This window comes from Elgaria multicarinata, chromosome 2 (genome assembly GCF_023053635.1).
Source record: "Elgaria multicarinata webbii isolate HBS135686 ecotype San Diego chromosome 2, rElgMul1.1.pri, whole genome shotgun sequence".
NCBI classification, from domain to species: Eukaryota; Metazoa; Chordata; class Lepidosauria; order Squamata; family Anguidae; genus Elgaria; species Elgaria multicarinata.
In genome coordinates, this window is record NC_086172.1 from 39,226,183 (window position 1) to 39,248,154 (window position 21,972).

Consider the following 21,972-nt stretch of genomic DNA (forward strand, 5'->3'; position numbering starts at 1 on the left):
TGCAGGTACTGAACTCACATTTGAGATTACAACAAGAACACAAAGAACATTTCAATTACAGTGACATATTGGCATTCCTGTAACAGAAAGAATACTGTATATAAATATATAAATCCCCTACAACAAGCATACAACTGTTGTGCAAAAAGGAAAGATTGTTTGGTAATGGAAGTTCCACATGTTTTTCATTCAGCACTTTTTTTTAGTTAAAGCTGTCAAGAACCTGATAAATAAAAAAATCCACATCATCTCTATTCTTATTCAATATCCCATCTGTAGTATTTTTCAGAATGCTTTTTGCTAGCTTGAATAAATCAGACTTATGGAACATTTTCATACAGTAAATGCTGTATTTAAAGTTCAATTATAAAAAAAAGAGTTACAAAATTGGGCTTGTGGGTTTCACCCACTGAAAAACTTGTCATAAGTCTTCAGAATAAACATCAGTTCTGCTGGTATTCTTTGTTCTGTATAAAGAGAGCATAAGATAGGGAATGGTCTTGTTGGTCTTCTCTGTTTTCTAGAAAGAAAGCAAAAGATAGGGAATAGTCCTATTGGTCTTCTCTGTTCTGTAGGAAGTAAGCACAAGATAAAGAATTGTCTTGCTGTTCTTCTCTGTTCTGTAGAAAGAGGCACAAAATAGAGAATGGTCCTGCTGGCCTTTTCTGCTCTGTAGAAAGAGAGCACAAAGCTGTACAAATGCAAATTTAAATACAATTAATAAAAATAGACAAATTTATTATTATTAATCTTTATTTATATCCCACCTTTTGCCCAAAGCTGGGCCTAAAGGCGGCTTTACAAAATTAAAACATATACAGTTAAAAGCTATAAATAGAAATATACACAAGTTAAACATATAATTAAATAGTTTACAATATTAAATATTTAAAATACATAACAATTTTTAAAAGTCTCAGGCATAGACAGAGGTCCAGATTTGATTATTGTCAAATCATAGCAAAAATACATATGCTGTCAGGATATTTATCATGCCAGCAATTTATAAAAGGAGAACACTTTTCAATGGGTGGAATCAAATGCTGTTGCAATGGGACTTTCTTGCGTTCCTGCCCTTGCAAATTTTCTCCAAAGGGTCCCCCTATGATGCAGCTCAGCTAGTAAATGTCCACTCAACATGATCAAATGCTTTGTGGGCATCTAAAAATTGATATATTCATTGTGAGTTATTCTAAGCTCTATCTATACAATCAATGGTCATATTAAACATTATTTTCCTTTCATCTATGAAACCAGTTTGATCCTGAGCTGTATGAACAGAGTAACAGGGAAAGGAGTTTTCTCATGTCCTATGCAGCCCCAAATGTACCTTCATAATCTGCTCCAGAGAACTGGGGAACCCCCCCCCCCCGATTTATTGGGTGGACACAAGAGGCTGCAGGAGAAAGGAAGATGTCACACAACACGAGAGGACAGATTTTTCAATGCAATTATTTTAGGTCCCATCTATGATTTTGGTAAAATCTGAATGCGGATAGATTAATTTATAGTGTGAATCCAGCAACTTTCTCCATACAACTTTGATATAAGTCCATCAGGATCTGGTTATACTTTTAAGTTATTAAAATAAATAATCCAAACCATCACTTCCTGCTTGGCAAAAGGTACTTCTAGGCTATTCAGTCCAGTTGATTAAATTTAGGTAACTATAAATTTGTGAAAAACCCAATTAATTGTGATGAAGGATCTTGTGTCCTATATAAATCCTCACATAACAACTTAAACTGGTACGAGATCTCTAATTGTATTTTTGCTATTTTATCCTTTAGTGCATTTTGCCTATTGTTGTTTTTTGATAACCTTGTAACTCTTTAGCAAATTGTTTTGAAAACATAGTTCCACATTCAATTCTCCTTTATTTCATAAAATTATAGGCTTTTTTCAATTTATGAGCTTGTTTTAAGTCTAATTGTCCTCTGAGTAACAGTATTTTGACATGTATTTCTTTTTTTAATGTTATGTTCTTGTTCTACATCAGAAACCTGATTAACAATAAATTTCATGCTTTGACTTCTTACATAATTCCAAGGACTTTTAAATAAAACTGTGTCCAATGTATGCCTGTACTTTATCCTGTAAAACTGGCCAACTTGTATCAGGCATATCATTTATATGGAAAAATTGATATAAGGGATTTCACTGCTGAAATAATATCATTACGTAGTAAAATTTTATTTCATTTTCCAAGATCTAGGCATATCAATGTTATTGAATTAATTAAATTTCTATACTGCGCAACAGCTGAAGCTCTATTGGCAGTTCACAATAGTTAAAACCATAAAATACAACATGATAAAACATAAAACTTTTACAAGTTTAAAATTACAGTATAAAATCAAAGTTAAAGCCAACAGCAGTATAAAGATCTAAAAATACAACACTTTTAAAAACAACGGAAACAAAGATTTAAATATACAACACATTTTAAAACAACAAAAACTGAAGGATTAGAATGCCTGGGAAAAGTTCTTCATCTGGCACTGAAAAGACCACAATGTAGGCACTAAGTGAGCCTCTCTGGGGAGGGCAATCCACTATGAGGGTGCCATGTCTGAAAAGGCCCTCTTTTTAATAGCCACCAGCCTCACTTCATTTGGCCAGGAGCACCTGAAGGAGAATCTCTGAAGATGATCTTAGGGTCTGGACAAATATATCTGGTAGGAGATTATCCTTCACGTAACCTCATCCCAAAGCCATTTAGGGCTATGAAAATTAATTTATTCGGGCCTGGAAACTGACTGGTATAATGTGTTAATATTGACCAGTCTCCATTAACAATCTTGCTGCCCTATTTCGGAGCAAATTGCATTTTCAGGCCATTTCCAAAGTCAGTCCCAGGTATAATGCAGTAACTCATTCAAGAGGTTACCAGGGCATGGGTAACTGTAGCTAGACAATCTCTGTCCAGAGAAGGGTGCAGTTGGTAACATCAACCTAAACTGACGAAAGATGGTCTGCGCCACCAAGGCCACCTGTGCCTCCAGTGACAATGCTGGGCCCAAGAGTATCCACCAAACTATGAACCTGATCCTTTAGGTGGAGTACAACCCCTTCTAGAACAGGTTAATCACCACTTAGCTGGGCACACAAGACACCCACTACTAGTACTTCCTCTTGTCTGGATTGAGTCTCAGTTTATGAGCCCTCATCCAGTCCATTACCATGCCCAGGCACTGATTCAGAACAGCCACTGCCTCACCTGGATTTGATGAAAAGAAGAGATAAATCTGGGTGCATATTGATGATACCTCAAGCTCACACCTCCAGATTACCACCCACAGCTGTTTCATATAGATGCTGAACAGCATCGGGGATAAAATAGAGCCCTGTAGAACCCCATAGCGTAACTGCCAAGGGACAGAATGATAATCCCTCAGCACCATCTTTTGGAATCGGACATCCAAGTAGGAGTGGAACTACTGCAACGCAGTACCTTGAACTCTGAATCCAAACAGCCCATCCAAAAGGATACCATAGTCGAAGGTATCAAAACCGCTGAGAAGTCCAAGAGATTCAACAGGGTCACATTCCCCATATCTCTCTCAGCAAAGGTCATCTCACAAGCCAACCAAGGCAATTTCCATTCCAAAGCCCAATCAAAATTGATCCACATAATCAGTTTCATTCAAGGGTATATGGAGTAGACTGCCAACTACCCATTCGCACACCTTGCCCAGGAAGGAGATGTTGGCAACAAGCATATAGCTGTTAAATATGCTTCAGGTTCAGGTTATGTTTTTTTCAGGAGTTGCCTAATTACTGTCTCCTTTAAAAATGCTGTCACCACCACCCTCTCTCAAGGAGGAGTTGCTGTAGTCAAAGATATACCATGGGGCATATTTGACCTATCGCAGTAAGAGTAAGATAAAATCAATACACTGGAGAATAAAGAGTAAAATTTCTTTCTGATGGATGTAAAAACTTCGGAATTTCTATCAGATGTTGTTTCTTGATATCTTCAGACTGCATTTTTGGAAAAGATCTACCGGCTGTATTACCATCTGATCTCTCCAATTTGGCAGAGGAGTGACAGAACAATGGTGTCCCAAGTCCTTTCGGTGGTTCTCTCTCTGGGCTTCTCCACAGGACTCTGGAGTTCGTCGAGCTCTGAAAAGCAACCGAGTTCCTGCCAGCAGCAGGGTAGACCAGGAGACCAAGGTGGCTTCAGTAGCATGGTCCCAGTGTGTTACTGGTGCAACAGCCACAAATGGAACCATATGGTAAGCTGAAATGGCACACTGAGCACTCAGAATATGGAGTTTGATACAGTTATAACAAAAGTTTCAACAGCACAAAAACTTGTTGTGCCTGACATATTTAAGCCACCAATGAGTTACAGAAAAACTCCCAGGTGCCAATAATAGCCATTCCAGGCTAAAAACAATGGGGTTGGGGCAGCTCATTACTAGAGCCATCACATATACACAAGGGGCTGATTTGGGATGCGTGGCAGTTTCAGCAACAATTCAGCAAATCCAGCGACAATTTGGTGGTGATTTCAGTTGTGGGGTATGTAGGCGTTGCCAAGTGGGTTCCGAAGGTTGGAAAATGTCTCCTGGGCCGTCTTGAAGGTTCCACCCCGACCTAGTTATTGCTGGGCTTCTTGAGAGTTCTAGGCTTACATTAGTTTAGGAAGTACTTCCTTTGAACCTCTGACATACCTTACTAACTGCTAGATGTTTGCCAAATGTGTGCATAAAATAACAAGGGTAGATAGCAATGTCTTTCTAAAGCAGAAGAGCTAGGAGTCAGACTAATTATCCATCTAGTCTGTCCTACTAGTGACATTCCTCAACCAGCACGATATTTCAGGTAGGAGAAGCAGCCCAACATCCATGAGACTTGAGACATCATTGGAGCCAGGTTCACTCCTTAAATTAAATCAACATTAGCCACTTGAATGGAGGGTTAACTAGGGGAGAGGCCACTAAACTACACACATTTATATAGCAGCAGTGCAATGCAAGCAACTGTATACTTACCCACTTGGTCAGAATGTTCTTTGATGTTTATTGGAGTTGCCTGTGGGTAAATCTGCCAGAATGACCTTCAACCTAACACCATTCACAGTCTTGCCATGCAACCCAGCTATAGCATCGCTAGCACTTGCTCTGTCTGCAAACATGGCGTAACCCACATTTTCCCCAGGTAAAAGGTAAATGTTTATAAAATTTCCATACCGACTGAAACAAAACAACAAAGCAGAAACAGTATATAATTAAGTATGAATGGGTTGCTTTATTTTACAGTCACACACACCCAAACCCAACATGTGCATGCTGGTCCAACATCTTAAATACGTTTCACTCATCTAAAGAAGGCAGCTCTGCCCATTAAGGTTTATGACAGAATACACCAATTCATCTTTAAGGTGTCACAGAGCTCCCTACTCACTGCTAACACATTGCTTGGGGGGAAAGGACAATAATGAAACTTTATTTGAAACAAGTCATGTTTTCTACCCATATACAAAACTAGTATCTCAGTTTGAATTGCTGTGGATAAGGTTGCCCAAGGCCTACCTAACAAGAGTTTACATTTCTTAAATCAACAGAATTATCTGTAATCTGCTATTAGCTATGTTATAAACATGTCTAAAACATACTAACTGCAGTAATTTTCTACCAGCACCTGTTCCCCCTTCCATATACACCCATTATTAAAATGCAAAGCTACGTATAACCCGGCTTTAAATCAAATACTACCTTTCCTAAAATGTTAGCTTTTCTAATTCACCAGACCTTACCTTAATACATCATCCAGTATGTCTTGAGGTAAGGGATGGGGATTGAACACTATGAAGAGCCTCTCCCGCACGGAAGAATCAGGTGGAGCTTTCCTTTTGCTGGAAGGAAGCTCAGCATCTGTTTGGAGCTGAGGTGGAGGATTACTGGACTGTTGGGGAAGTCACAATCAATACTTAACATTTCAAAACTTGTGTGTTGTGCATTAAACACAGTGGACTATCACACATTCAACAGTGTAGGTGACTGAATATCAATCTCATAATCCTGTCCTACTTCTAATGTATGATGACTTCCTAGAAAATCGAAACATTTCCAAACTCTCTTCTCTCTTCAGTATTGCTGGATTTAAAGTTTTAATTTTCCTCATTCCAAAAACTCAAGGCAGATAACAAAAAGAAGCAAATAGAATAAAATTTAGCAACGCTTTCCAGAGCCCGAAAGGACAGCCCAAACATGTAGGTATCACACTTCCAAAAGTACAACATCTTGGGGTTCGGAAGCACAGTCTCAGAACGTCCTTCTGATGGTTCCGTTTTACTTAATCTCCCATTTTATATTTTTAGATTTGGCCTCTAAGAACGCTCAAGCTGATAGCATTTAAGACAGGCAGAGAGAAGCTTTTAAGACAGGCAGAGAGAGTCCTTAATGCCCATGTGTTAACAATCATTCTCTCCTGTCCACCAAGGGTTCGTTATCCAAGGGAGCATTCTTCCAACTGCTGGGCATATACCCATTGAGTGTGGAACACCTGTATGGCAATATAAAGCTCCAGGGAGGGAATTCTGACCCAGGTGAAACTTTCCTCCTGTCCCCTTGGGAAGACATGGGGAGGGAGTGGCTGAAAGTTCCATGGAGGAATATTCTGAGACACATCAAGCTTAACTCCCTTCACCATGCCAAGACATTGGGGAGGGTAGAGGGCTTGAATGTTCTCTTGCAGAGCAGCCACATTATTCAGATTGGATTTCTGGAGATGATTGTGTCATCAATTGCCCTATTATATGAACCTAATTTATTTATTTATTTATTTATTTATTACATTTTTATACCGCCCAATAGCCGAAGCTCTCTGGGTGTTTCACAAAAATTAAAACCACAACAAATTTGGGAAGAGCTGCTGCTTTGTTCAAATGGTGTTTCCTATTCTGTGTTTTTAAGAAGGGTCAGGTATCTCCTGTTCCATTCCCCTTTCTAATGCCAGTTCTAGATTAGCACCGCATTATTTTTATTAACATGATGGTGAACACATAGTTGGTTTCCTGGGTGTGTGAGTGAGGAACGATGGGTAGGATCCACATTCAGGCGCATGCATCAGGGCTGGCGGAAGTGGACTTCCTCACTCCTGCCACTCTATGGCAGCCCTTTCCATTCATGCAAGGTGCAAACACATGATTTTGGGGCAATCCGTCACTTCTCCAATGGTCGCCTGCATCACAGTCTACTCAATTCAGTAAGTTTAGAAGGCGAGCAGGTCAAGCTCAAAAATGTTTGAACATGCTGTTCATTTGGGGCTCAGCCAATTATAGAAGCAGCCCATGGAAGATGGTTCTACTACCCTGTCAGTTATAAGCACAACCATTTAAGGGGAAACTCATGTTAGCAATAATCCTTAGGTATCTGAGGTCAGTTGACAAGCGAGGATGAAGTAAGAGGAAAATGGGCAAACCCAGTATGAGGCAACAGACAACCCTCCCACCCAAAACAACACAACAAGCATGTAAAAAAATGGTAGTGCTTTTCCTATTAGAAATAAATTCAACTGAAACAATCCATAAAAATATATATCAAAGGTTACAGAAACCACTCTTGTTTAAAAGTACTGTGTAATTAATGCATACATATTAAGAGATTATGTATTTCATGAATTTACTATAAAAAGGGGGGGAAAGTAAGAGATACTTACAGAGGAGTCCAGAACCTGAAGAGCCAAACTACTACTCCATTTTGTTGATGTCAGTGGCGAAGTCATCTCCTGTGCTGTTTGTGGTTTGAGAAGACTGCAGGCAGAAAAGCTATATTTCTATATCTGAACATTATTCAGTTGTATTTAGACAGAGAAGCCCAAAATTCATGGTTGCTATTCAAGGTTAATTAAAGGCCCAGTACAACCCATATTCAGCATTTCTAAGTCCCATCAATATCAATGGGAGCATTAAGCACACACACTTCTCTTAACCAACAATCAATGGGATTTTAAAAATGCTTAACTCTGGCCACACTGCCTCCTATCATTGTAGATATTTAAATAAAGATGAAATGCATGATTTTTAACAAATGATTATTCATATTATCGCCCATGATTGCCTAACAACCTTCTTAGAAAATGCGTCGTACTTTGTACATATTGTATTTCATTCATGTCTTCCATATTTTAAAGGAATTTAAAAACAACAAAGGACTACTAGGGAAATTTATTAGCAAGACTTAGAATGTGCTAGTAGCCAATAAATTAGGCCATACTTCAAGAATGTATATCAAACCAGCCTTGTTTAATTACTGTGGCTTACTTTAAGTATTTCCACATATTTTCACAAAATGTTACAGAACTGATATGGAAACGAACAATTCACCTTTATAATCTTTCAGAAAACAAAGCAGCAACCTTTACTTTGTTTTCAACAAACACTGAAACTACCTTAGAATAGTTCCTAAATGGGAAAAGAAAATACACATCCTGACCAACAATACTTATGTAACCAGGAGCATCCCATGACCTGGTTTGCATGTCATGATAAGCCATAGTGGGTTGTGAGCCTTGTTTATGTCAGTGTGGCTTATTATGATGTCTGAATCCAGCCTGGAGAATTCACCATGGTTTGTTAACCATGCACAAGCCACCCTGAGAACAATGACTTGTTAGGTTGTTGAGCGTGCCGTCAGAATGAGTCTCAGTCTCCCTGGTCTGGGTTTGGAAGCTGAAGGAGAAGACTAGCCAAGACAGGAAGTGGGGAAGGCTAGTCCAAGGCTCTCCAAGAGTCTTCAAGGCTCTCCAAGAGTCAAGGAGCAATCTTCCCAGGAGCTTATCAAACAGGAGGCCCAGGCTCAGAGATCATCTCCCCTCTTCTTTGAAGATCCTTGCTTTCCCCAGTGGTTGCAGGAAATCCCCATCGCTCAGACGTGCCCCCACCCCCTCTGGTCTTGGTAGAGGGAGAGAAGGAATTTGAAATAGCAGACATTCTAGATTCCCACTGTTCCCAGGTGAAAATACAATACTTAATAGACTAGAAGGGCTATGGGCCTGAAGATTGTTCCTGGGAACCTGCAAAGAATCTGTATGCCCCTTTGTTGATTGCAGGGTGCAGTTTCAAAGGGCTTTCAAGAATCAGCTTAAGAGACAGACCAACAAAGTCACACACATCCCCACACCAGCATTATGTCTTCAATGCTTCCTAAAAGAGATATTTCATGAACATTTTCAATAGAGAGTTCAATTTTACTTTATAAGTAACCTTTTCTTTTCTATCCTAGTGTTTTATTTTTGTGTCTGAACATCAAAACCATTGCATTTGTTGAAGCTTAAGGGGAACATCAACAACAATCCAGGTATAGATATTTGTAAGTAGTGAGCACATTGAAACTTTCCTTGACTTTCTTTTGCAAATGACATGCTAATTTTTTTTAAAGGTATCCACTACGATTCTCTAGTTAGTCAGCATTGCGACATGTAACTGTTATATCATTTGGTACTTACTCATTTCCATCCTTTCTATCTTCAATGAAAGTGACAAGCAGCCAGTTCCCAAAAGGATATTCAAATCCATGTAGTTTGTGTTTGGCATATATAGCTGATGCAATAGTACTGTACTGAATCACTGCATATGCTAAGAATGAACAACAGTATATTTGTAAGTATGGAAACATTCAAGCCCTACAGGGGAAGAACCCACTTGTCAAAAATACAGGAGTAGTGCCAATTATGACATTATTTTTTAATTATGAATTCAACAGCTTTTTGCAAAATAAAAGATACTTGAACAGAAGCATCAAAAGACTAGTGACAAATCAGCTTTTTCAAGCTTTGCATGACTGACAGCTGGAATAAGACCACATGAAAGAGGTTAGTTTTACCCTACTGATGATGTGTTGTTGCGATAATTGGTCTGGAAGCCAGCTGAACAGTGGAGTATAATTCTCTTAAATAAATAAATATAAATTAAATAAACAGCTGGTGTTGCTTTTCTTTCACATTGAATGCTTGTCAATAAAAAATACGTAACAGAGCCTTCTTTCACCATAGGCTGCCAATTTGAACGCATATGTCTCTAGAATTGTAAGGTTAACCCAGAAAATGACTAACAGAACAATTCCTTGCATGCCTACTCATATGTAAGCCCCACTGAATGCAATGGGGCTAATTCTCACGGAAGTATGATAAAATTGTGGCCTGTCAGTCCGATCCTACAGTTTCTTACAGCGCCATGTCCATATTTGCAGTTTGCTATAATGCCACAACTAAACACTGGCTTATATATTAAAAATTTATCCTGCCTTGCTAGGCAGAACGTCCACTCCAAACAGTTTACAATATTTTAAAACTGTCCCGTCTGAACAAAAATAAATTGAAGAAAAATTAAACAACAACAAAACAAAAACAAAAAACCAAAGAAAAATTAAAACACTAGAAACAAGAGCAAAGAAACCCATCCAAGAGAAGTTAATTTAAAACGCCAGCTGAAATAATAATTTGCAATGCCTGCTTAAAAGTAGACAAGGAAGGAGCCAGCTGAACTTTTTTGGGAAGAGAATTCAATAATCTGGGTATCACAACAGAAAAGGACCTTTTTGAGTTAAGTTCTCAAAGCAGGCTTATACGGATATAACATTATGTTACACTACCACTTAAGCAATGTTACCCCTGTACAAGTGTTTAGGGATCAGGGTATTTAAAACAAAACACAACACTGTAGGATTGGACAGATTATTGTGTGAAAAGGCCAGTGCAGACATAATACTGCTGATCTCCTAACCATGGTTAAGTGATTTGGAGCAAACCATGGAACTGCGTACGCCCTGTCTCCACTTTACATCTGTAACTATGATTAAGCTGTTACATGTACACTGCTGTTAACCAAAATTAACATAAACTAGGGTTATCTAATGAGAATTTAAAGTTGATTTGCAAATCCTGATGAAAAGGGAACCTAGTTATTCTCAAGCACAGTTAGCATCAGTGCACACATTCACAGTGAACCATAATTAAGGACAAGGAGGGAAGGGAGACGGCATCTGCCCTGAGGGAGAGGGAGCAAACAAACAAGGCCTAAGCCTGCTCCCAACTCTTAACCATTGCTAAAAGATCAGTAGTGTGTTGCCTGCACTGTATTTCAGTTCCATTTCAAATACAACTTAAACAAAAGTGAAACTCTAGCTTCAAGAATTAGAACTATCCTTCCTCCATAAACCCACTTCAAAAACTGAAATAACTGTGTATTTTTGCCAGTAGAAAACACATGGGAAAACCTTTATCTAAAATTCATGTTGATACTGGCATAAATACGTCACAGAAGTGGACTTCCACTTGTGCAACAGGACTTACCCTTGTTCTCCACCCGCCACCCCACCCCACCCCACCCCACCCTATTACATATGCTCTGAAGGATTCCTTAACTCTCCAGAGCAGATTTGGGGAGCATGTAAGTAAAATCATTAAATATTTCAGGAATGTATATTGTACAAAAAGGTTCCAGCTGAGCTGATATATGTTTGTATAAAAAACATTTTCTCTCTCTACTGATTACTCAGCATAAAACTTATTTGGAACCTGAGAAAATAAGGCATGTGCTAAATTTACTGCTAGGCGCCGCAGTTGTACCATTGTGGCTGCACCATCACATGTGAAGTATGCAAGATGCTTGGTATTTCACTATAGGAACGTGCTGTCACTGAGATTTTTACAGCATGTACACTTATTGAATTTAACATGGTTTAATTGCTATACTAATAGAAAAAGGTAGACCCTGACTAAGAGGGCATGTAGTCAAATGTAAGCAAAGAAATAATGCTCCCAAGTGGAGCTCCCAAAACTCAGAATTATCTACTCTTGGTTTCAAAGACACATATTTGAGGAGTTCACTCTTCCTTCAGAAACAAATTTCAAAGAGCAGTTAAGGTGAGGAAAGCCATTTGGAGTTGCTATGACATAAGAATACATAGCTGCAAAACAGTAGAGTCGTCACCTCAAAGTCAACTGCTCCAGTCTCAGGCTGGGAGGCAGAATCCTGCAAACGTAACATCTCCCTATTGATTAACTCACAGTTTTTACATTGCCAAGGCACTTGCTGCAAAATTCTCTCCTCTTTTCTAAAAAGAAGAATTTTTTAAGGCATCCAACTTTACACAGAAAGATACTTTTCAATTTGTGGCATTACCACGGTTACTGCAAAGACCTCGATGGACTTCACAAGATTCCAATCCTGGGACAAGATCAAAGAGGTTGAATAGTTGCTCATGAAGAAATGGAAATTCTGATACCACTGATAAGCGTCTAGAGAGAGATTCGTGGCTTCTTTCCAAGCTTGCAAGGTCTGGCAGTTCTTCTAAATGAAACATAGCACAACAACACAACAGAATGCCTGAGCTGTAGTGATTTAATTCAAACACACACAATTTGCTTTCCAGCTTCTTCAAGACTACGATCAGCTCAAATTGTGAAATCTTTATTACGCAATCTCAAAGTCTGCAAAATCTGTGCAACCTTTTGAATTTTCCAGAACTCTTCATCAGGCAACACGGTAAACCTGATCTTGCCTGATGAAGAGCGCTGGGGAACTCAAAAGATTGCTCAGCATATTTTGTACCTTTGAGTTGACCTAATACAGGCATTATGGTGATATAGATTTTGGAAATTTTCATTTGGCCAACACTGCCACCCGTTCACCTCACAAGCATCTCTCTGCCCCCACCCCACCCCACCCGACTACGGCTCTCATTCACTCACACACACTCTTTTTGGCACTAGCTGTCAGCAGGGCTGTCTGCTTTACCAGTGAGCTGCCTGCTGTGATCTGGGCTACCTGGGAAAGCTTCAGGAGTGAGAAGTCAGAAGACTTGTCACACGTCAGTTATAAGGTGGCTGGGGTGGGGTGGGGAGGCAGCGAATGAAGGAACAAACAGCCAATTAGCTGTGGCAGGGAAGAAGCCCAAGAGGCAAAGAGCAACACGACTGGATCATCCACCTGATGCATCTGCTGGAAACCAAATGATGTCATAATGCATTGTCCCACCCCAAACCATTTGCCCATGGAGCACTAGTTGTGGGGAGGGGGTCATTCGGCCAACCACCCGAAGTAAGTTCCCCACCCTGCCTTAGAATCTCTTAAAATGAGGCAAGCAAGTCCCAAGATTTTAATGAAAATTATCAGCATGTGTGTAGTAGCATCACAGAAATGTTTACTTTAAGGGATTACTACATACCTAAAGTAATCAAGTTGCTTCCTTGTATTCTGCGACTGTTTGTTTCCTGTTTCTCACCACTCATATAGGGTATGTGTTCGTGGGAATCATGCGCCTTGGACACAGGGTCTGAAAAAGGTTTGTTGTAACCTAAAGCCAACACAAATAATCCATTACAGGCTTGCATTCAAGGCATCTCATATTTGACTCTCTCTAGAAATGTTTAAGATGAGGCAAGGAAATCCCAGGCATTTCAATGGAAATATGGAGCATGTGAAATTTAGGATCATGGAAATATTTATTATAGGGGAGTACTACATACTTAAAGTAATCAAATTACTCTTTTGTAGCCTCTGGTTGTGTATTTCTTATATTGCATTATTCACATAGGATTTGTATACACTGCAATCAAGTGACTTAGGTCCAGTTTGACAGCCCATGGGTTAAACAAACCATGGACAATTGAAGGATGAACAGGAGAGTGTGGGCGTGCTGCCTGCCGTGCACCAGCCACTTCTCTTTTTTAACCAACCACCTATGATCAGCTGCTTTATAGGTTGTTGAGCAGGACAACAACCTAGGGGCTAAATAACCCAGCATTTAATTCAACAACAAACCATGGTTAACTGCTGGGTTATGTAGCCCCTAAACAACCCATTGGTCTGGGTTTGGATGTGACACTCAACCTATGAAGGAGGCGATCGTAGGTTGTTGAGAAAAAGCAGAAGTGGTGGGTGCACAGGACGCAGCAGCTTGCTTTCTCCTGCTCATGCATGACAACCCATGGGTTGTTTACCCAAGGGTTGCCATTATGTGCAAATCGAAATGAAGCAAACAAGTTCCAAGGATTTCAGTGAAAATTATCACATATGTTGATCGCAGCATATTGATACTTTATTTGACTTAAAACAATACCACATACCCAAAGGATTAGAGTTGCTCCTTTCTACATTATTACTCTTTTTTTCTGGTGTTGGACATTTCACACTGGATCTGTGTTCAGAGGATTCAGGGGTGGCAGTTTTAACATCAGCCCAAACAGCGTTATAATCTGAAGACAACAAATGATTCAAAATGTTAAATTGTGTCTTGTACATTTGACTTGCACTCTGCCTTGTGGACTACTGTGCACCTCAGATCTCTCTTCAGAACCTCTCAAAGTGAGGTGCTTAAGAGAGCCTAAGGGAAGGCAATTGCAAACCACCCCGCTACAAAGTCTGCCAAGAAAATGTCAGCGAAAACAGGCGTCCCTCTAGGAGTCAGCAATGACTCAAGTGCTTGCACGAGAGGTTCCGTTCCTTTTTTTTTTCTAAGAGAGCCTAATTTAGGGACATTTTAAAAGTCAATCAGAAATAAGACTGTGAAATTAGATTTGAATAGCTGTCAAATTTCCCTGTCAGGTTATAATAAGCAATTACCCAGTTGCTTTTTAGACTCTCAATGCCAGATCTGAAACAGATCTGCATTTCAATCCTTCACCAGTGCAAGCCCTCCACTGATATTGACTTGTATATAATACTTTGTACAATCAGTGGGTATGCATGAAGTAACTTCCTTGATCGGGTTCCATCCCAGCTGATCATTATTTGTAATTTTATTTATTTCTAAGAATATTTATGTACCTCCATTTAGCCCTCTGAAGGGCCTCCAAGGCAGTTATAATCATAAAACATACATTTTAATACAATGAAAACTAAGTGCAAGGAGGGAGCAATCCTAGACAGTGCCTAGGCACACAGGATATTTGGGTTTCTTGGCTCCAAGCTTGGAGCCAGAAAACTGCGTTCTCCTCCCCCACAGCCAGCGCGGAGAGAACCGGGATAGCTCGCAAACGTGAGCTCATAGGAGGTGAAAGGGCGAGTCCCTGGGAGCAGGGAGCAGAAGAGACTGAGACATGGGAATATGAGTTATCCCCAGCCGTCCACAGCCTCCTGTCCTCTCCCTCCCCAAAGCCTTCACTAGATGGGTGATATTTACAGAGCAAGAGGCGCAACGTGCCTCCCACTCTGCATAGGGCACTCAAGTTTGACAGCTTACAAGTACCGCCCAGAGAGCTTCAGCTGTTGGGCAGTATAAAAATGTAATAAATAAAATAAATAATAAAATAAAACAATACCCACAGGATCCCTGAAAAGATGGATCCAAAACAATCTCTTAAAATACAGCAGCAACATAGACTGATTAAGCTATTTAAAAAAAAATTAAACATTGGCGGAATAGGAATAAGTTGGCAGCCCACATAGAAATGACCAAATATGAAGCCAGTAAGACTTTCCTTGGGAGAGAATTCCACAGCTGCAGTGCTGTCAATGAGATAGCCATCTTTTATCACCATAAATTGTGCTTCCTTTAGTGGCGGAATACAGAGCAGAGACTGGACAGCCATCTGTCAGGGATGCTTTAACCTAGATTTGTGCACTGAGCAGGGGGTTGTCTATCCTCCACCAGCCCCTCTCGTGAGTAAAAAGCAGGCGAGTAAACTTTTTGGCTGACTTGTACCTTTGGTTAGGCTAATTTACAATGCTGGTGTAATCGTGTTTGAAATGGATCTAACCACATACGCGCAGAGGTGCTAGCAAATTCAGCTTTAACAATTTTAAAATACTCCTTAAACAAATACAAATGTAAATAGACTCAGACCTAATCTACACCAAGCAAGATATTGCACTATGAAAGCTGTATATGGTAGGTGTCAATGGGCCCCAACAGTTGTCAGTGCACTTCAATACCACTTATAAATCAGTAGTGTGGCTCCTGCCTTTTATATACCACTTTCATACTGCTTTCATAGTGCAATATCCTGCTTGGTGCCAATTAGGCCTTAGATATCGCACCAGTAAAACCACTCTTAAGGAGGGAAAGTACCATGTCTTACTTTGGTCACACTCTTCTATTGCCAAGGCAGCTTGGGAAGGCCTTAAAAACCTTATGTAAGCCACATATTTATTTTCTTTCTGTTGCATAATGCATAAATCAATGTCTCCATAGATCTGTACAAATAATAAAAAAGATAAGATCATATTGCAGTAGATACAAATGTGAAGGATTTTATTCACAGAATTCTTTGGATGGGGTATGAAAGTGTTGTGGGAATAGTGAGAAGAGGTGTAGTCATTCTAGTACCTTAAATGCATCCTTCAGGTTCTCCTCTGTAAAGGACTTTGGCACATTGACATATATTCCAGTACCAATATCTTCAGGGCTTCTAGAAACTTTGCTTAGTGTCAGAAACACCTAATTGAAAACAGTGATGATAAAGTGGGTCAAAAAGGATCTTAACTCAATTTAAACACTACGGCCAGGTTCAGATTTCATACTAGTCAATTGGCAACCCATAGTTTTGCATCAGGAAGTGCCCCACTGGCTCAGGCATCGCTTCCTTCTCCTGTACAAATTCCGTTCCCTCCTCAATCCAGAGGCGGCAGAGGGAGGATATTCCATACTGCACATTTTCCCACTGCTTAGGATTTGTCCACATATTTTTCTTTCTATTTCTAAAGACATTAATTGAAGGACCCACAACCTTCCAGAACAGATGTTTGTAGGTTGTGGGCTCTCCCACACTAGAGGCATTCAAGAGGTAGCTATACAACCATCTGGCAGGTATGCTTTAAGGTGGATTCCTGCATTGAGCAGGGGGCTGGACTCGATGGCCTTAAAGGCTCCTTTCAACTCTGCTGTTCTATAATTCTGGGACACAGGAGACTGCAAAGAGAGTGGGGGTGAAGATTATGTTCTCCCCATTCAGCTAGCAGAAAAGCTCTGCTGGAACAAAAGCCTCCCAGACAGAAGGAGCCCTTCCGTGTTTCATAAACTTAATTAGTAGCATGCCACTACTAAAATTGGGCAATCTCAAAATTCTATTTCCCCCCACATTGTTGGGAAGCATAAATGCATATAAAACACATAGCCCTCGGGGCATGCTGAACTAAGTATGTTAACATTTTTTTCCAGTGAATTCATCTTTTTTCCGTTACATTTAAACAATGTAAGAAAGCATCTACTATCCAGTTGTCATGTTGTCAAAATATTTAGTATCCCAGTGAAATAACTTCTAAGTAAACATTTGAATTTATTTCAGTCTTTGGGGACATTTAAAGCAGATGGAGACAGCAATCCTATGGTCCCTGGGCGAGTGTCCCAAGGACCGTAGGATTGCTCAGGAAACTTCTCCAAGGTCAGAGACAGTGTTCTGGCTTTGGAAAGGGGAGTCAGAGATCCAAACCCACCCCACTTCACAGCCGGCATGGAAAGAACCATCTTCCCCCTGAACTAGAGGGGTGTGCCATGTGTATTCTTGGCGGTGGCCAGGAGTGCATTTGCCCAGTTAAAGCTAGTGCGCCAGCTGCGCCCGTTCCTAGAGATGTCGGACCTGACCACGGTGACACATGCCTTAGCTACATCCCGATTGGATTACTGTAACAAAATCTACATGGGGCTGCCTTTGAAGAGTGTTCGGAAACTCCAGCTGGTTCAAAGAGCTGCAGCCAGATTGTTGACCAGGGCTAGTTACAGCTCACATACAACTCCCCTGTTAAAACAGCTCCACTGGCTTCCAGTCTGTTTCCGGGCACAATTCAAAGTGCTGGTTATGACCTATAAAGCCCTATATGGCTCAGGTCCAGGTTATTTGAAAGAACGTATTCTCCTTTATGAGCCTGCCCGTGCTTTGAGATCTTCTGGAGAAACCCTTCTTTCAGTCCCACCTTCTTCACAGGCGTGCTTGGTGGGAACATGGGAGAGGGCCTTCTCGGTGGCTGCTCCAGTGCTCTGGAACTCTCTTCCCAGGGAAGCTAGGCTGGCTCCCTCCTTGATGGGCTTTTGGAAGCAGGCTAAAACTTTTTTATTCCAGCAGGCCTTTGGAGAATAATCTGGCCCTCCATCTATGTAAATGTCTTATAATTTTGTTGTGTATTTTAAACGTTTATGGTTTTGTTCCCCACCCCACCCCCATGTATGTTTTAAACTTTATAAGGCCACCTTGAGGCCCAGCATTGGGCAAAAGGCGGGATACAAATAAATATAATAATCATCATTATCATCATTTGGAATGAAAGTAAAAAATACTACAATGTACTACACATTTGAACAGAGAAGACTTGGCTTAGTTTCAGGTTGCTATGTTATTGACACAGAGATTTTATTTATTTTGTTAGTGTCCCTGTAACAATTATTTTCAAGGGAACATACAATCCCCTCCCCCAATACAACTGGAAAGCTCAGTTAGATCATAAAATTGGTAAGATAGGGTCTTTCTGCTGCTGATATACAACCTAGCTGGGAAACCATTAGAACGGTTTAAGGAATTATTTGTTAAACCAAGTATCAAAGCAATTGGGCAACAAGATTTTCTAATATCTTTCCCATTCTAAAAATCCAGCAGGGAGAGGAGAAATATTTGTCTGAGCTTACCTTACTCTCCCTCTGCAAGGCAGCACTGCATTTTCAGGCAATGAAAACTAATTTTGGGAGGAGATACAAGAAAATGACCAGAGAACATTGCTTCTATATCTGAGAGCCAGATGGTTGAGAATACCATGTCACATGTTATATTGTAAGATACAAAATTCCAAGGAAAAAATATTTGAAGAAAAGATTAAGACTTAGATAAAATTAAATGTTTAAGCCTGTTATGTTTATTAGATTGTAAGCCTATGCGGCAGGGTCTTGCTATTTACTGTTTTACTCTGTACAGCACCATGTACATTGATGGTGCTATATAAATAAATAAATAATAATAATAATAATACAGATAAATTAGCTGTAAACACCTCCCAACTCAGGTAAGCCTATGAGACTAATTTTCTGGTTTAAGGACCTTGCCTCTTGTGCATGTTCTGTGTATTGTATACATGTTGCTGTAAATTTCCTTTTTGGCTATTAACATGTCAGTGGTTCCCTAATAAACTTGATTTGGAAAGATCAAATAAAAACCAGCAGTGGAAGCTTCTCCTGATATGGAGATTAAATGATGGGCACCTCCGGTTGTATACTTCTCTGGGATTAGACCCATCATTGTCACTTGAGGCTCAGGTGACCTCAGTGGCATGGAGTGCCTTCTACAAACTCCGGTTGGTTGCCCAGCTACGCCCCTATCTAGACAGGGATAACCTGGCTTCAGTTGTCCATGCTCTGGTAACCTCCAAGTTAGATTACTGCAATGCGCTCTACGTAGGGCTGCCTTTGAAGACGGTTCGGAAGCTGCAGCTTGTGCAAAATGCAGCGGCCAGATTGATTTCGGGAACCAGAAGGTTTGACCATATAACACCTGCTCTGGTCCGCTTGCACTGGCTGCCTGTAAGTTTCCGAGCCCAATTCAAGGTGCTGGTTTTGACCTATAAAGCCTTACACGGCTTGGGACCACAATACCTGATGGAACGCCTCTCCCAACGTGAATATACCCGGTCACTACGTTCAACATCTAAGGTCCTCCTTCGGGTGCCTACTCCGAGAGGCTCAGAGTGTGGCAACAACGGATAGGGCCTTTTCGGTGGTGGCCCCCAGACTGTGGAATGATCTCCCTGATGAGGTTTGCCTGGCGCCAACGCTGCTATCTTTCCGGCGCCAGGTTAAGACTTTCCTCTTTGCCCAGGTATATGGCGGCACATCCTAATTACCCACATGTCTAGTTTTTAATCGGTTTTTAATGCTTTATGTATGTATGTTCTGTGTTTTAGAGTTTTAAATTTTGTATACTTGTTTTTACCTCAATTTTAGAATTTCTGTAAACCGCCCAGAGAGCCCTGGCTATGGGAGCGGTATATAAGTTTAATAAACAAATAAATAATAAATAAATATTATGGGCCACATGCGACTCCACAGAGTAGGCAGTACCCAATGTTAGTCCTATGCAGGGTATAACTTATGACCCATTCATTTCAATGGATCTACTCTACGTAGGGCTGACATGGCCTACTAACAATGTTTACTTATGAGTAAACGTGCAAAGCCTTGCGGTTACTCGTGTGCAAGCGAGCGAACGACCCCCCGCACACGAACTGTCTTGGTGCTGTAAAAAGGCAAGAGCCGAGGCAGTACTACTCGCGCTGGGCTTCACCTTCATGGGCCTGGTAGCGCCTAGGGAGAAGTACTGGCCGTGCATCTTCTCCTTGGCCCGCAAGGCCTGCGAGGCGCGGGCGTACTTGAGGTAGACCACATCCAAGGGCTCTTTCGCCTGCGTATCCCACACGACCCAGACGTGCTGGAGCGCGCCAAAGGGGGCGAAGCGCTCCCGGATCTCCTCCGGCGACGCCGCCCAGCCTAGCAGCACGGACAGGTGGCTGTTGGGGGGCTGTTGGGCCAGCTCAGGGGGGAAGCGCCTCCAGTAGTCTCTGTCAGTCCCGCAGTTGTCCGCCATTTCCCAAGTTAAGGCAAGACCACCACCCACAGTTTGCGATAGGAGGCGCGAGTTGCTACATCCGCTTACGGTTTCCACTTGGAAGTCCTGACGTAGCCGCTCTGCCCTCCGACACTGTCACCTCTATGATGCGCTCCCTTCTAAGCCGCGATTGCATTCGAAACCGGAAGCGTCTGTGTAGTTTCATTAAACCTCTTGGGGGTCTCGTCACCGCAAGACAAGTGCCCACAGCGACCCCTTATGGCAGGCGGACTGAGGCACCACTTCACTCACACACACCTGCCAAGGTAAGCAAACAAAAACTCTCCCCAGGTTCAACGCCCAGTCTGTGAAGGGCCAATGGCGTCAGTAAATGCCAAAAGAACGGGTAAACTGCAGAGGATTGAGCTACTATCGGTTACGACGCGACCCAATAGAATATTTAGTTTCTGACTGGTGTTCAACGCTCAAAGATTCTATGGAAATTAATGGAGATCGCATATGAATAGAATAGCTTCTAAACTGAATTTATTTAGGAATATTTATATACCGTTGTAGTAAAACAAGCTACCCCCCCCCAATCAAACCCACCTTTCTTGTTTTACGAGCCAATCCAGGGTGGCTTTTTATCTTTTCAAGGATTCTGAGGAATATTAAATTTGTTTGCTACTCTTCTCAAGAAAAATGTCTCTCTAGTGGGAAATTTTGCTTTAGCATCTTGATCCAAGATTGGGCAGCATTTCCCACCAAGGTTCTTGGGTGAACAATTTAACGCAGGGGGTATACAAACTTTTTGGCTCCAAATGATGCTGGCTCAGGGATTGGGTATTGCACACCTCTACACATTCTCTCTCTCTCTCTCTCTCTCACACACACACACACACACATTTCCCTCCAGCAATCCTGATACAGCAGCAGTACTAGCAGCAGGGAGGAAAGAGATCTGTACAAGGAGGATCTCGAGGAAGGAGAGTCAAGGAGATGGGGAAATTGGGGAATCCACATTGGCTGGGGACAGGGTACCCATATAGGACCACAGGTTGTGCACTTCCCAATTTAAAGGTACTCTTATGGGTTGTCTGGCTGGGGTGGTGACTTGCTAGTCAGGAATGCATTTGCTTGTATCCAGAGTTGCATGGACACAACTCCTTTTAATCTAATCAGTAGAGGACACACAAATAATTTGGTACAAGGCCTCTCTACTACCATCCAGGGCTTTCTTGCTCTTGCTGCCTTTCTCAAAACAAAATGAATACTGCAGCCAAAGTGCTAGGGCGATGCCAACAAAAGTACAAGACACAACTTAACATATGTACAGAAAGCCATCATGGCTGAGATTCTCTGTGACAATGCCTTGCCCCTGTTGTACAGACCAGATAACAAGCATAGCTGACAGCTGGGGAAGAGAGTCCCCACAACTGGAATACTTCGGTGCATTCTAGGCACCGAAGAAACTTGGAAAAGCAGCAATGGGCA

The 21,972-nt window shown here is 41.2% G+C and overlaps 1 protein-coding gene across 1 annotated transcript; it reads right to left on the bottom strand.

The window, feature by feature from the left end:
• Positions 1–588: 588 nt before the first annotated feature.
• LOC134393272 (RNA-binding protein 45-like) lies at positions 589–20,517 on the bottom strand. Its single transcript, XM_063118302.1, has 11 exons — positions 20,218–20,517; positions 16,284–16,394; positions 16,036–16,150; positions 14,083–14,211; positions 13,182–13,310; positions 12,137–12,304; positions 9,460–9,589; positions 7,672–7,765; positions 5,768–5,919; positions 5,004–5,204; positions 589–670 (listed from the first exon to the last, which is right to left on the bottom strand). Exons 1-10 carry the CDS (start codon positions 20,515–20,517, stop codon positions 5,012–5,014), a joined length of 1,521 nt encoding a protein of 506 aa, XP_062974372.1. The 3' UTR covers positions 589–670; positions 5,004–5,011.
• Between the last annotated feature and the right edge of the window lie 1,455 nt (positions 20,518–21,972).